Below are 16,946 nucleotides of genomic sequence, written 5' to 3'. Positions count from 1 at the left end.
CCTGCCTCTGCCTCCCAAGTGCTGGGATTAAAGGCATGCGCCACCACGCCCGGCAAGCATTCAGTCCTAACATTCCTCCTGAAATGGGCTGAGTTGAGCTGAGCTTGGGTTAAGGACCAGGAGGACACTCACTGGTGGTGGTGGTCGTGGTAGCAGCGCATACCTTAAATCCTGGCAGGGAGGCTAAGACAAGTGGATCTCTGTAAGTTCCAGATAGCCTGGTCTACAGAGCGAGTTCCAGGACAACTAGGGCCGCTACATGGAGAAACTCTGTCTCAGACAAAAAGGGACAGGACACTCAAGTATTCCTGGAAACATCTATGAGCAAAACCCCAAATGAGAGTGGTGTGCTGAGGATAAGCACCTCTCCTCCCACCTCAGTACATACAGGGTTCAAAAAGAACATGGCAGCTTACCAGCCAACTAAAAGTTCCTGCTCACGTAGATAATCCCTGTTTCTAGAAGGTCATGGCTGAAGGTTATATATCAATGCAAGCCTCAAAGATACTAACATGTTCTAAGATACTAAGAAGTTCTCACATTTGTCTGGTTATTATTTATACATGGCTTGTGTGCCTACTTAATCCCACTGACTCAGTAACAGTCACAGAGGTCCTGAGTTCCAATTCCCAGCAACCACATGTAATGGTGGCTCACAACCATCTGTAATGGGATCTGAAGCCCTCTTCTGATGTGTCTGAAGACAGCCACAGTGTACTCACATACATTAAATGAATAAATAAATCTTAAAAAAATATATATATATATATATATACACTAGAACCTTACTAGGCTCAATATTTACTGGAGAAGTCAGTGAGACATCTCCCAGAAGAGAACAGTCCTAAATTCAAGGCATTTGCCAAAATCCATTCATCATCATGAGGTCACTGGCACTTTGGGGAAATTTTGCTCCCTGTGTTTATTGCAGGCTATAGTCAATACTGTTGGTTACCATCCAGAACATGACAGCAAGAACCTATTGCTTAAGACACATTCTTGAGTTAGAATATAGAGAAATATAGATAGTATCAGCCAGAAACATATCAACTGGCTAGCTTTTATAGTGCTGGAAGATACTATGTATACTATAGGAAAAGAGGTCTAATCAATCTCATCTGGCTATGAACTCTGGGAACTACAATAATAACCCTTTTTGGCAAGATGTGCCCACTGGTACAATAGTGGTGTAAATGCTATGGCAGGAATAAATGTTAGGCCCACTCCAGGACATGGAACCCATACCTGACACTGTCAACAAAACCAAGAACCCACAGATTCCCTAAGGGAAAACCTAATACAACTACTCTGCTAAATGGACACAGCAATATAATACCTCCTAATGACTTATTGCCAACCCCATAGATCAGTACATGTCTTGGCCCTCATAAGAGAAGCTGCTGGTGCTGCCTTTTAATTAAAAATTTTTAGAATTCCACTTCATGCACCGCAATCCCACTCATCTCCCTGTCCTTTTCTATTCTCTTTCCACCTATGTAACCTCCCCACCAAACAAACAAACAAAAAACTAAACCAACCAAACAACCAACTTAACAACCAAAAACCATAAACCAAAACCAAATATCTCACCTTGGAAGCTGTGGTGTTAAAGTGTGTCAGGCAGTATTCCTGTTTGTTTGCATATCTTTTCTTACAAATGTTCATTGCAATAAGTCTTTGGTCTTGTTCAAAGCCTCTGACTTCTGCTATACTATCAATACTGGATCCTCCCCCAGGACTCCTCAGACATCATGTTGTTGCTTTGTGCTGTGGACATGCCACAGCTTTGGATCTGCAGGATGGGCCCTGTCATGTACTCCAGGAATTCACTGTTGGGGTGGGTCCTGGGTTGGACCAACTCAGAGCCCTGGATCTGACCCTGGGTGGGAGCTGAGTTGGTCAGTCCACCAGCTCTCTCCTGCCTATGCCACCAGGACTAACTCTACTGTGTTGCCTAAGTGAGCTTCAGGGAGAAATGCTTCTTATAATAGCTGGCAATTAACAAAGAGACCCACAGTGGGTCAATGTACAGAGAATAAGAGACTTCAGAGTGCTCAGTCCTAAATAGGACATCTATATTACACCACTCCCCTCAAGGCTCAGGGATCTATCTGAAAGAGGAGGCTGAAAGACTAAGAGTCACTGTGGTGGGTGACTTAAAGAAAACTGTTGTCCAGGCACAACAGGCAGATGCACCTTAAGACCTACAAAAATTGAAATCAGACAAAACCCCAGTATATAAGAGTAGAGGTAATGTCTTAGGGTTTGCATAAAACATCATGACCAAAGAAGCAAGTTGGGGAGGAAAGGGTTTATTCAGCTTACACTTCCACACTGCTGTATATCACCAAAGGAATTTTCACAGGGCAGGAACTTGGAGGCAAGAGCTGATGCAGAGGCCATGGGAGGGAGGTGCTTACTGTCTTGCTTTCCCTGCCTTGCTTAGCCTGCTTTCTTATAGAACCCAGGACCACCAGTCCAAGGATGGCACCACCCACAATGGGCTGGGCCCTCCCCCCTTGATCACTAACTAAGAAAATGCCTTACAGCTGGATCTCATGGAGGCACTTCCTCAGCTGAGGCTCCTTTCTCTATGCTAGCTCCAGCTCGTGTCAAGTTGACACACAAACCAACCAGTATAGGTGGGCATGAAGTCCCATCCTTAGTTGAGGAGCTATTGACATCTGATTGCTGCCAGGAGAGGGAAAGTCAGCTTTCCTTAATGGTGTGGTACCTGGTATATTGACCACACTCCAGGGCAGCACCTCATACTAAGAAGTATTTATTATGATAACACAAACTGCATTCTACGGGGGAAAGATTGAGATAGAACATAAGGCTAGGTGGTTAGAGAGGTAGAGAATGATCTGGAGGAGTTGAGGAAGAGGAATTAATAGATCAAAATATAGTATATGATATTCTCAAACAATTATTATGAAAAAATAGGAGGGTTTGTTGTCAACAACAACAAAACCCATAAACTTGTGTATTTTGAGAGCTATACTTTCCTGAGATAGACTGATATTCAGAGGGTGAGGCTCTCTGGACATTTCTGTCTCCTTTTCTTCCATATACCAGGACTCAGAACTATCAGGTATCCCTTCATGGGACTACACTTTATCACTTCAGGAAAACAGACCCTAGAGCTGCTGTAGCTGTGTTTTGGAGCCCAGTCTGGCCTAGCATACATTATGTAGTCCATGCTGACCTCAGACTCACACTGACCCTCTTCATCTCCCAAGTGCTGGGATGTCAGACATAAACCAACCCACTTCACTGTAATTATTTATACCTACTGCCATTCTAGTCTATATACTGTAAAATGAGTTATTTATGTTTTTTAAAGTCTTTGGGGTTTCAGCGCATGATTTTCTGTGAGCTGGTAGGGTAGGGTAGGGTAGGGTAGGGTAGGGTAGGGTGGGGGCCTGTGTCTAGCCCTCCTAGTTTCCCATAGGCTTTTCTGTGGCAAGAGACAAGTTTCAACATCCATTAACAGCAGCTCACCCATTCCTACCTGCACACTGGGCTGGCTGAGTTTCTTCCTATGCCTTTTAATTTCTTCTTCATTTCAGTGCTAGCAATGGAACCCAGGGCCTCACATGCTAGGCAGAAGCTTTATCACCAAGCTATGTTCTCAGCCCAATCCCTTTGCCTTTGTGCTTCTCCTTGCCAATCAATCTTTGCTATAGCCACTGAAAGTCAGAAATAGAAGGAAACCATACTGTCAAGCTGCAGGGGACTGGCACGCTGAGCTGCAGGGAGAGTCACTGCCTTTTCCCCACCAGACTTTTTTGTCTCTACTTTTGGGAACCCAGGAAAGTAGAAAACAGAGCCGGCACAGTCAATGAAATTAAAGTTGTGAACAGGAAAGAGGAAGAAAAGGAGGAGGAAGAAAGGAAGGAAGATTAGATTATTCTGATTATACCTCCTCTGCTAGCCTACATTTAAAGCAAAAGAGAAACCATTTTACTTTGTCTGGTCTAGGTATCTTTACTAATGACTTTACTCAGGTGCCAGCCAATTCTTAAGACAGACAACAGCAGCAAACATGTGCTACCCTGTGCTACGCCCCAGTCTCAGCCTTTCCCAACAGAAATAAAGTGCTCCTAGAAAGGTAGAGCCATACACTGAGCTTGTAGGCCACCACATTCAATAACTATTTCCTGATGAGTAAACACAAAAAGTGCTCAGTAATTCAATATACATCTAAGGTTTCCATTCCGCTGGCTTCACAGACCTGCAGGCCAAACTATGTGAAACTCACCAAGTAAACCGCAGTGTAGCTGGTTCAAGCAGTACAGGAAACTTTGGTTCTGAGTGACTTCAACAAGTACCCATCACTAAACCAAAGGACAATAAGGGTTACACTGTGGGACCCTGTTCCAACCCATTTACAGACACAAGAGATGGATCCCCACTGGGCCCTGGGTTGTAGAGAGGGAGACAATGAAGCCAATAAGCTGAGCGTAGAGCAGCAGCAGCTTAAACCTAGAAGCAGATGGCACAGTTGAAGCAGACACCTAACAAGGAGAGCACTGTTTATGCCCTTTGGCTGTAGTCAGCTTCCCCTAGGAAAACACTAACATACTCTCACAAGGGTCTTTTCTAACCATCAATAAGCCACTTTGGTCAAGTGAAAGCAATGAGCTATCAAGGCTGAGCCACCTCAAACACCTTTATTCAACTTAGTGAACCATAAACCAAACAGGCCATAAGTCCTGTCAGGTTTCTCCTCCAATAAAAGGGCAGGAAAACTTGACAAGAGCCATGCAGTTTCTCAAAAGGCTTAAGAGGGATAAAAGCCACAAACAAATTAGGCTCACAAGGATCTCCAGGACCAAAGACCTTTTAGGAGTAGTTGGCAGAAGATTCTTTAGGTTTTGTGACAGCTCTCTGTACCAACATCACCTCTCCTCTTGCCCATATACAAGAAAACCTCAGCTTCCAGGAACAAGATGCAGTTGTCTTCCACAGTACACAGAGCTGTAGTTTTGGGGGACCATAAAATGTCCAGGAATGGACTACGCTTAGGGCAACTATCTTTCTCCCAACCAAAAATTCAAACTACTTTTACAAAACCTTTCACTTTAACAAAATGATATACTTTAAAACAAGTTATGACCTATCATGTTAAGAGTTCCTGATGGATGGATTTTCAAAGTGAATTTATTTCTATCATATACTACAGTCAGAAGTTATATTAACCTCTAGCAGCTAAAAAGCATGTGTTTGTGAGTGCTTCTAAATGATGTGCCAACAGTCAATAGTGAAACATGAGGCACCAGGCATTAGATCTCAACTCACTTCCTAGTCACTTGTGAATTAAGTTCTAATGCAGGGCCATAATTGCTATCTGCTATTCTGAAACTAAGGAAGCTCTAAATTGCAAGAGTTTTTTGATAACATACTTGACAGCAAAAATTAATGGATTTGAACTCATTTGGAGGTAAAGCAGCTGTGGTCTAAGAGGAGGCTGTTTAGGCTTTAGTTATCCCATTTGATGTGAATATCTATAACCATATGCTACACATATATGAATGTGTATGATTGAGTATGGTCCCAGGGTTACTTACAGAAAATATATACACACCATAATACTTCCTGAAACTCCTCACCCCCAAATCTCAGGTCTAAAACCTCTGGCCCCAAAGGTATAAGGTACAGTATTATGGATTTCTAATATTAAACCATTTCACAGATAAGTAGTGGAGACTCCCAGGGAAAGCAACTTGCCCAAGGCCACATAGTAGGCAGGGTTACAGCAGACTCTGAAGCACCAGAGCACATGAGCTCTATGGTGCTATGGTGCTATGTCTCCTCACACAGCTTCAGAAAGAGTGCTATGCCAGCATGGCTCTTCTCCAGAACCTGGTATTTGAAACTCAGGAAAATGCTTACGTGGAAAAAACCAACCACAATGGCAGTGACACAGAAGGCCTGGTGCTTACCTTGCCCAGGACAGTGAGACATGGTTTGGGGTCCAATTCTGGCTGTTCGAGCTTCACCACTCCTACCCAGCCATATTCATACAAGTCCTCTTCGTCATTGTTATTACATAGGCCTAGTGGGTGCATCTAAGAGACAAAATGGAAAGAAAATATCAACAGGCTGGCTACAGACTGGTTTGACCCACTTCATGCATTTCTTATTGTATACTAAGCAAAAGTCACTTCAAAACTACAAACTTTATGGCAGGGAACAGTTTTTCAATCCACGGGGAATTTCAAGTCATTACTGTGAGCTGAGCACTGAAGAGAACACAATAAAATCCCTAGAAATAGATATTATAAGGGGTGGAGAAATAACTCCACAAGTAAGAGCACTGACTGCTCTTCCAGAGGACCCAGGTTCAATTCCCAGCATGCACATGATGGCTCACAACTGTCTATGAATCCAGTTCCAAAGAATCCGATGCCCTCTTCTGGCCCCCATAAGCACCAGACCTGCATATGCTGCTATACAGATACATTTAAACATAACACCCATACCCATAAAACAAAATGAAATAAAAATATGTATATACTGTGTACTGGCTAGTTTTGTGTCAACTTGACGAAGGCTGGACTTATCACAGAGAAAGGAGCTTCAGTTGGGGAAATGCCTCCATGAGACCCAGCTGTAAGGCATTTTCTCAATTAGTGATCAAGGGGGGAGGTCCCCTTATGAGTGGTGCCATCTCTGGGCTGGTAGTCTTGGTTCTATAAGAGAGCAGGCTGGGCAAGCCAGGGGAAGCAAGCCAGTAAGCAACATCCCTCCATGGACTCTTAATCAGCTCCTGCTCCCTGACCTGCTTGAGTTCCAGTCCTGACTTTCTTTGGTGATAACAGCAGGGTGGAAATGTAAGCTGAATAAACCCTTTCCTCCCCAACTTGCTTCTTGGTCATGATGTTTTGTCCAGGAATGGAAACCCTAAGACATACTGTATACACATATATTCATGTGTATGCACATTTATGTAGGTACATGGCGCCCAGGGGTTGATGTCAGACGTCTTCTCAATCTCCCTTTACCTTACTTTTTTGAGACAGAGTCTTTAAATGAACTTGGAGCTTTCTTATCTGGCTAGAATGATTTGCTAAGAAGTCTCAGAGATCCTCCTGTCTCTGCCTGTCCAGTGCTAGGATTACAGGTGTACACCACTGTGCTTGGTGTACATGGTGCTGGGGATTGAATTTAAGGCCTCATGTTCGCACAGCAAGCATTTTATAGACTAAGCCATGATTTTAGCCCTATAAATATATATTATGGCTACTTTCTCTCTGCCTTCAAAGTAATAGTTGTCCAAGATGAAAGCCACCTGATAAGAGGGAGAAAATGCATCTTATATAAATGTCAATCTAAATTACTATGAAATATCATAAATCTAGCACTAAGAAATTGTTAAAAAAAAACCAAACAAACCAAAAAACCAAAAACTAACCAGGATAATATCCTATTTGGCTTCTAGGTTTTAAGGTCACATTAACTTATGCAAGAGGGCCTAGAGACATATTCAGTACTTTCTGAGAGAACTGGAAATGCAGCAGATCATCAGTATAATTAGCAGGCTATTTTAAGATTACAAATGGTTACTAAATAGATGACATTCTTTGAAGTCTTTTCAAAATCTGTTACACACCACAAAATAGAAACTAGGGAGAGGAGTGCCAGCTTATTTTCTCATATAGAAGCTTGAAAACCACAGAAATCCCAAGGTCTATGTTTAGAATTCTAGCATTGACTTGTATCAGACTATTCTGTAGCAGTTTCCTCACATGTTCTTTAAGATCCAGTAAGTTCTAAAGGAAGCTCATTAAAACTCAGAAGTTCTGGGCTGGTGAGATGGCTCAGTGGGTAAGAGCACCCGACTGCTCTTCTGAAGGTCCGGAGTTCAAATCCCAGCAACTACATGGTGGCTCACAACCATCCGTAACAAGATCTGACTCCCTCTTCTGGAGTGTCTGAAGACAGCTACAGTGTACTTACATATAATAAATAAATAAATCTTAAAAAAAAAAAAAAAAACAACTCAGAAGTTCTAAGGCTGGAGAGTTGGCTCAATGGTTAGGCTACTTGTTGCTCTTACAGAGGACCAGAGTTTAATTAATTCTCAGTATCCACACGACAGTACACAATCATCTTTAACACCAATTCCTGGGGATCAACTCTTCTTCTGACTTCTACAGGCATACACATTGTACACATACATGCAAGCAAAACATACGTAGACATAAAATAAAAATAGATCTTTAAAATAAAAGATCATCAAGATTCAGGGAGTAAAATTTAGAGTCTCAGGAAGGCACCTCCTTCTCTAAGCTAACATAAATCATAAAGACTAGCAAGGACACAGAGACCAACTATGTTGCCTAGCAGAACAGACCCATCAAGCTGCCCCTAAAAGTCCCAGACTAGCTAAGTGGCCTGTCAGAGATACCATCTGACCTGGTGAGTTACCTACAAGTCAAGGAGTATATTCCAGGATTCCAGCTTTTGTCAGCCATCATCCATGTTAGGGTGGGCTTTGGAAATGCAGCTTACTTTAAAATTATTCCTGCTCCTGTACATAGCTCCTAATCCATACTCCTGTGATACCCCACCCCCAAGCCTCAATGGTTTGTCAACATGTACCTAGGTGGCGTCCGTACTTTGGTTTGTCCTTGATTCCCTATCTGAGATGAGCAGACATTGTTTAAGATTCTCCAAAGAATATATCATACTCCTTAGGATCCAGAGCCCAAGAACAATGTGGAAAGAGGAAATTCTCATAGATAACTCACTAAGTTATAAGCCTAGCAATGTATGTGCTAAATCTCCCCTTTAATATTTGTTTATTTTTATGTGTATGAGTGGTTTGCTAGCATGTACACCTGTGCACTAGGTGCATGCCTAATCTTCTCAGAGATCAGAGGAGGGAGTCAGAACCCCTATAACTGGACTTACAGATGATTGTAAGCCATTTTATGGGTTCTGGGAATTGAACTTTAGTCCTCTAGAAGAACATCCATGCTTTTAACCACTGGTCCATATCTCCAGCCCAATGTGCTCAACTCTTAGTTTAAAGATATCTTTAGATTTGTATTAAGAACCTTCTAGGGCCAGGAGTAGTGGCATGTGACTTTAATTCCAGCACTTGGGAGGCAGAGGCAGGTAGATTTATGTGAGTTTCAGGACAGCAAGGGCTACATTGTGAGACCCTGTCCTGGGAAAACAAAACAAAACAAAACAAAAAAGGACCTTCTAGATTCCACTATAGAAAGGATAGCAGCTCCAAAGACATCTATATCCTAACCTTCATACTGGCATATGTGACTAAGCATGATGAGATGGAGATTTCCTGGATTCTCCAGGTACGCAGGTATATCAAGATTAGTATTGTTCTAAACCAGTAGACCTGTAGAAACTTAGAGCAGCAAATAGAAAGCTAATGCATATTATTCCTTACTTGTTTTACAGGTGAAAACAAAAGTTCAAGGTAAATGACCTTGTTTTCCAAGAAAACATGGGCAGCAAGTAGCACATGCAACCCAAATGATTGCTCCGGGCGACTTTCTACTCTGCTTACTTGCTCTGTGCCTCCTCACTTGAGAGCTGACTATCTGAGAGAAAAAGACTGAAAGAGAAAATCTTCAGGAAAAAAAATGTTCGTGTCTTTAAATCTGTTGTGGTCAAGGACAGAGTGCTATTTAATGCAGGCAGCAAAAGGAGTTAAGATGTGGAAAGTGGGGGCATGTGTCTGTGAAGCTGCAGGATCTCAAAGAAAACCGAATGAAAAATAAGATTAGTCATTCCAAACTTAGGGAAGAGATATAAAAAAGACGGAGGAGGAAGAATGAAACTAGACTGATCAGTAGTAAAAAGTGTCACAGTCTACAAGACAAAGAGAAGGACTTAAAAATTAGAATGGAGTTTAGACATCAAGATAGTATCAGAATACCAAGCAGTAAATGGCACACAGAAGAGAAGACAGTCCCATAGTGTTGCATGGGATTCAGATTCCAAGAGTCACTAGGCTGTCCCCTGATTGTCATCTCTGGAGATCAAGCATACCACTGCATGGAAAGTGTGGCACCTATTTGCTTAAGCACTTCTTAAGGTCTGGGAGGATAAAGTGGGTGTCAGCAGCTGTCTTTGTAGCTAGTGAGCACCCACTCCCTGGGAATTCCAAGGCAAAGGGCAAAGGATAAAGAGTCCTTTTTTTTTTTTTTTTTTTCATAAGCCTTGAGAGTTTCAGAGTAGAATCAACAAGGGTTCTGCAGTAAGGTAGACAGAATAACCTTCCCTCTAGGATGCTCATCCTGGGATGTTCTAGATATTACATGAGGAGTAGTCTAAAATGCCAAGACCTCCTACAACAAAAGAAGATTAATAAGGGTGACCAAATTATACCATAAGTTCAGTCACCTATGACCTTCAGGAAAAGGAGGAATCAACTCAACCCAGCTTCAGTTTCGAAAAGTCTCAGGTCAAGACATTACAAAAGCAACAATATTTGTGACCCTGTTTTACTATATTTCATGGAACTTCTGATCACGTGGCTTGGAGGATTCCAAATAGGCAACTACACCTATGGGGTTTAGTCAGTGATAGAGAGCAGCTCTGGAGGAGCAGGGATCTCAGGCAGACCTAAAAGCTGAGTCTTTTTCAGACCTTCAATGAAGAGAGGCCAGCAGAAATGGTCAAACAGGTGTAAGGCCACTCACATAAAATTTCAAGAGGCAAATAAAGAGACTGAAGTCAACTAGTGGTTATTGGGCTTGCAGTGATAAGAAGCAACTGTTCTGTGGGCATCATGTCTTCTTGAGGGTGATGGAACCTCATAGAGGTTTATAACAACATATTACACAAACACACACACAGCTCAAATCAAGTGTCTCTCTATGTAGCCTTGGCTGTCCTGGAACCCACTATGTAGATCATGTGGCCTGGAACTCAGAAAGATCTGCCCGTCTCTGCTGTGTTTAAAGGCATGCATCACCACACCTGACACCAAATGTTTTAAAATGGTAGGTTTTTTTCCAAGCAATTGTTTATTCAGAAAGGATTTGTTGCTGGCCTACTGCTGGTCTTGGTGAATGTAGGTATCCACAGTGTAGGGCAATGTGGTTTGAATCCTTCCAGAATATAAGCTAATTATAAAGGCCCTTCAGAAATCATGCCCTGCCCCCCTCCCCCCAAAAAACAGTGTAAAACCCAGAAACACTTCACAACTTCATAGAAATTCAGCATCTACATTTGTAAACTGAAACTCTACAGAAGGCTTTCACTTTGTCTTGTGTGTATGTGTGCTTGTGTGTGTGTACACACTTGCACACATAAACACATGGTCTGGGGAATCACTCAAGCATGCCAGCCAAGTATCTTACCCCTGAGCTTTAATCCCAATCATTAATTAATTTATAAATCTAGGACAGTCTGTGAGTTTCCCAAGTTGGCCTTGAACTATCTTCATCTTCTAAATATGTGAGATTTCAGGCATATGCCACCATACCCAGCTAGTAAAAATGAGGGTGAGATGAGTTTAACTTGCCAAATCCATCATTTCCTATTCTGATCCTACAAGTGCTTCGTGTTTAACTAATATAACCACATTGTTCCATGAAACACATTTTGAGAACAAGCTAGAAGGGAGAACACATACACATTATATACAAAGCAAAGCTAAAAGACCTCAAATATTGAAGAACCAACCATGACTCAAGAGTAAAAGATACTGGAAAGGGAGAGAGAGAGATGGGAGGGCAGAAAACAGGAGAAGAGAGAGAGAGATGGGAGGGCAGCAAACAGGAGAGAGAGCAGATAACCCAGAACAGGAACCAAGAGCAGCAGAAGTCATGGTTGGAACTTGACTTACTGCAGTCACTATGAGAATGGGATCTAACATTAAGGAAGGTGTGTCAAGAGTACGTACTTAGGCATGCAGAAATGTAAAATACATTAACATCAAGCACAACCAAGGGTCCCTAAGAGTCTGTCAGGCCAGCACTCTGGAAAATACTTCCTACTGGGCTGCTGGCTCTTTCTTTCACACTTCTCTAAGACCCCTTAACAGACTTTCTTGCTGATGTTGGGGTAACTATTGGCAGTCCTGGCATGACTCTTGACTACTAAATAGTGTCAAAGTCTTCAAAACTAAAATGGACTTTTCTAAAGCACCAATTATCAGTTGCCACTGGTTGTTCACTTTTCCTTGTAAAGATGCCATAAAAAATTGTCATAGGATTGAAAACCCACCTTCCAAAGTCAATCACTTTGGAGCAATAGAAGCAGGCATGTCTCTAAAGCCAGCCTGGTCTACACGGTAAAACCCTGCCCTCCCCCACAAAAGGGAGATGATGTCAAAGAACATCTCTACCCCAGTTTCCCACTCTTTTTAACTCCCTCAGGTAGGCCACCCTGCAAATTCAATCTTTGCTACCACAATTAACTAATATAACTATTGGTTATAACAATTTTACTCATCTGTCAAAGATAATATTGTAAATTCAGGCTGCTGTCAGTTCATCCCTGACAACAGTATTAGCTGTCAGAACTGTCTGTCCCACACCTGCAGCAAAACAGGGTCCTATTTCACTCAAGGAGGTCCAAGTTACAAGATCAGGAAAATGCTCCCCATTTGCCCCACAGAGTTTCTTTATGTTGCCCTGGAACTCACTTTGTAGACCAGGCTGGCCTCAAATTCACAAAGATCCACTTGCCTCCCCGATGCTGGGATTAAAAGTATGTACCACCATGACCAGGCTGGGAAAATACTTCTCAAATAACTAGAAAAAGACATATGATGAAAATATGTACTAGTGAGATGATCTGATACAAAGAATGATGTCCCCTAGGGCAAAGATAGGCATCAAATGCAAATGAGCATGCTATGTTGGGGGAAAGTGAAATAGTGAACTTCTCATCTGAACGTGTGTTATTAGGTTACATTTCAAGCTCATTCCACACTTATAGCAAACTGTTAAATATGCAAGTATAGTGATTGGAGTACATAAAGAACCTGCAAACTGGAACTGCAAGTCAGCAATGAAGCCAAATGAATGAATGGTACCACAAAAATTGTGTCAGCCAATGAACAGCTAGATCCCACGCAAAGTCAATGCAAAATGATCTAGTTAAGAATTAAAGAATTGTGCATGGGTGCTTCCACAGAGAATGAGCAAAACAGGAAAGGAACTATGGGGAAATGAGAGTTTTCTCAATTGGAAAATGACCCATAAATGTTATCACTGAAGTCAAACATAAATAAAGGATACCACAACCACTTAGACAATTCTCCTGAAAATATTCTAACACTGTTCATCTGAGATCCACTGTGCAGTCCCAGTATAAGATACTGAGGCTATAACATTCTAACTTGTTAAATTAAAAACAAATTCTCAACCTATTTAGCTTCAGCTTCTTTTGGCCACATTAACAGTGTCATGTATGAACTCCATCTCAGAATGGGTCTTCAATAATAACAACAACCACCCTAAAAGTTTTTATTTTCAGCCTTGTTTTTCCAAGACAGTCTCAATCAGACTCATTACTATTATCTAAGGTATTAGTCCCATTTAAAAGATTCCAGACCCTTTTCCAGATAGCAATCATTTACACCAAACAAGGACCTTCTATATAAGGAATTCAAGTAGTCTCCCAAAGGCCCAACTAGGTATTGTTTCTACATCATTACTCCACAACCACTATGTAAAAGCCTCAGTTCCTGTTCAGTCAGTGCCATCAGTCACTCCACACAGGATCAATGTATACTTCTGACACTTTATTATTCAAAATTAGCATTAGGATCCTGCAGTGTATGGTTTTCAAACATGGTAATTTTTTACTTAATATGGCACATTAGCATTTAAAAATTATAAGTACAAACAAAAAAAAAGAAAAAGAAAAGAAAAAAATTATAAGTACTTCTGAGTTTTACTCTTATAAGTTCTCTCTCTCTCTCTCTCTCTCTCTCTCTCTCTCTCTCTCTCTCGTTGTTTTTTTTTTTTTTTTTTTTNTGTGTAGCCCTGGCTGTCCTGGAGCTCACTTTGTAGATCAGGCTGGCCTTGAACTCAGAAATCCGCCTGCCTCTGCCTCCCGAGTGCTGGGATTAAAAGCGTGCACCACCACGCTAGGCTCTCTCTCTCTGTTTGTGTGTGTGTGTGTGTCTTGGGGGGAAGAGAGAGATATGCATGTGAGTATATGGGCATATATATATATTTTGGAGGCCAGAGCAAGCTGTTCAATGTCTTTCTCTATCCTTCTCCACCTTGCTGCCCTAAGCCAGGGTTCCTCCCTGAACCAGCAGCTTCTGCTTTGGTTAGGCTGGCTGCCAGTGATCTCTGGGGATCTCTCTGTCTCTGCTGTCCTCTCCTGAGAGGCAGTTACAGGCATGGCTCTGTAGATGCAAGCTGTGAATTCAAACTCAGGTCCTCCACTTGCAAGTAAATACTTTTCCCCAGGCCCAGAATTTTTCTTAAAATGTTTGGGGAAAGAGAGTTTGCCTAACCACACGGCTGAAATTTCAAAAGCCTTTACTCTACTATTTTTAGGACAGTTTTAAAAGGCCCAGTTACATATAAGAACCCAGAAACATCACAAAGGGGGCAGGGGGATCCCATAGGTTTAGAAACCTAGAATGGAACCTAATGAAGATTCCACTAAAGTACTTAATTCTCTACTAGGAAAAGAAAGGACAGCCCCACTGCCTAGAGCAAAAAGACAAGCAAGTTTTCTGAGACAGATCCATAGGAGAATATCAGGCAAATAATAAGCTATAATTAAACGCAAGGATAAAGCAAAGTGTGGTCTGTTCTGTGTTTAACACTGACCCTGTACTTTGGGAAGAGTAACCTGGGGATGCTCAGTATGGCATGAGTCAAGGAGGGAAGAACACTGCTCATTCTTTATGGGGATGATACTAATCCCAATGCCTTAATGGGAAAGGAGTTAAATAAGATGTGACACAAACAAGTAGCACAGTAGGTGCTCAGTGACTAAGTCCTCTTTATTTTCTCTACATCTGTCTAGTTCACTTTTGCTTTATGCGTTTGCCAAGAGCACTATGCCCTTCAAGACCAGCCTCAAAGTCACTCTTCCCATGGAGCTTTCTTGAATGCACTCACAAACCTAAGTTGCTTCCACATCTTTGATACTAAATACTTCCATGGTGCTCACCAGTCCCTTTTACTGCTCCCTACCCCCCACCTAATGTGAGCATCCACTTCTAGAACACTATTACTCAGAGCTTCCAACCACCCTACTTTTAACCTTGACATCAACAGGTGCTCAGTAAATGACTGCTTGTTGGACAAAGCCTTTGGCCTCTCTATTTGGCTGCCTGCTTTGTTTTTGGAAAGCCACTTAGGTCTCTGCTTAGCTAATGGAGGGTTGAGGGCAAATAAATCAGGATTTAACCAACCTGTAGCATGAACCTTTTAAGGATTAGCTCTACTAAGTGTTGACTGCCAATTCATCAAAGTCATTTCCAAACAAAAAGACTCACTGGCACAGACTGGCACAGGAAGCTGATACTTCCAACTTAGAGAACACAAGCCTGCTGCTCTTCACTCACGTAGACTGGTCACCATATTTTGAAAGGCCAGTGGACGGGGAAGGAAAATAGAAGATGAATCCTCCCAAAGAAAATTCCATGTCTACAATTTTCCTACTTATGTCCAACTCACAAAGTTACTGTCAGCAACAACAACAAAAGAACGGAACTAAACCCAAGGCGAGGTAGGAATAAGATCCAGGTCCAAGAACTCCAACAGAGAGGAGAAATAAAGAAAGCTTCAAAACGAAGGCCCAGAGGGTGACAGCTGCAGGAAAGTCAAACAAACAATGAAACCCTGAACCACTGCCAAGGAAGACTGTTAGTACGAAGGAGTTTTACAGTTCTGAATAAGAGAATGAAATGTGGAACTAAGGGATTAACTGAGAGCAAGAAGAGAGAATAACAGCACAGCTCCTCAATTCAAAGAAAGCCAGACTTTACATCTAAGAATGCAGGTCCAGTTGAGAATACTATGCAACAATAATGTGATGTAAGGAAGAAGCATGATGTGAAAAATGCAGACGCCAGGCCTGGTGGGGTACATCTTTAATCCCAGCACTCGGGGGCAGAAGGTGGGTGGATCTGAGTTCAAGGTCAGCTTGGTGTACAAATCAAGTTCCAGGACAGCCAGGGCTACACAGAGAAACCCTGTCAGGAAAGGAGAGAAGGAGGAAAGGAGGGAGGGAGAGGGATAGAAAGATATATGTAGGGATGGTGAGGGGGAAGTCCAAATCCTTCCACTTCACATAGTAGAAGTAAAATAGACAATGTGAATATGAAACAGGAATATGAACATTTTTCAAATAAGCTTAGAAACATTCAAAGAAAAGAGAAGAAGTTGTTCTACCAGAGGTCAAACAGGCTGCCAGAAATCCAGGTAGGCTGCCCTCCCAAGGATCTAGGGACACTCTTGGTACTTCCCTTCATGTCCCTAATCTCCACCCGCTAAGCAACACCATGTCCTAGGTTCCAACTCAGGGAGAGACTCCTGAGAGACAAGAGACTACACAGGCTACCAAAAGTCCAAGTAGGCTGCCCATCTGCCATATCCCCCACATTTTCATTGTTGCCCCCTCCCCAACCTTTCACCAATTCCTCAACTTCCTTGTTGCTGTGTTTCAGTCTCCACTTTGGACAAAAACTCCCTGCTTTATCAGAGGCTATGCCAGCCGCCAGAAGTCCAGGAGGTGTACTTACAGACTTGAAGAGACCTTGGACGGCAGCCCAGACTACTATACCGTGCAAAACTTTCAATCATCATAGGTGGAGAAAACAAGATCTTCCATGATAAAGACACATTTAAACAACATTTATCCAGAAAGCCAGCCCTCCAGAAAGTACTAGAAAGAAAACTCCAACCCAAGGAATTTAACTATATCCATGAAAACACAGAAAATAATCCCAACCTCTCTCCCTCCTCTCCTCTCCTCTCCTC

At 42.2% G+C, this 16,946-nt stretch overlaps 1 protein-coding gene across 1 annotated transcript in view; it reads right to left on the bottom strand.

Moving 5' to 3' along the window:
- Znrf3 (zinc and ring finger 3) overlaps positions 1 to 16,946 on the bottom strand; it is a 162,009-nt gene that overhangs the window by 52,910 nt on the left and 92,153 nt on the right. Inside the window, exon 2 of the mRNA XM_021210619.2 lies at positions 5,949 to 6,074. Coding sequence (XP_021066278.1) covers positions 5,949 to 6,074 — 126 coding nt within the window. The remainder of the gene's footprint in view (positions 1 to 5,948; positions 6,075 to 16,946) is intronic.

The sequence above is a fragment of the Mus pahari genome, chromosome 13, assembly GCF_900095145.1.
Source record: "Mus pahari chromosome 13, PAHARI_EIJ_v1.1, whole genome shotgun sequence".
Classification (NCBI taxonomy): Eukaryota; Metazoa; Chordata; class Mammalia; order Rodentia; family Muridae; genus Mus; species Mus pahari.
Note: the sequence above shows the minus strand (reverse complement) of the source record. Positions and strands in the feature narration are given on the sequence as shown.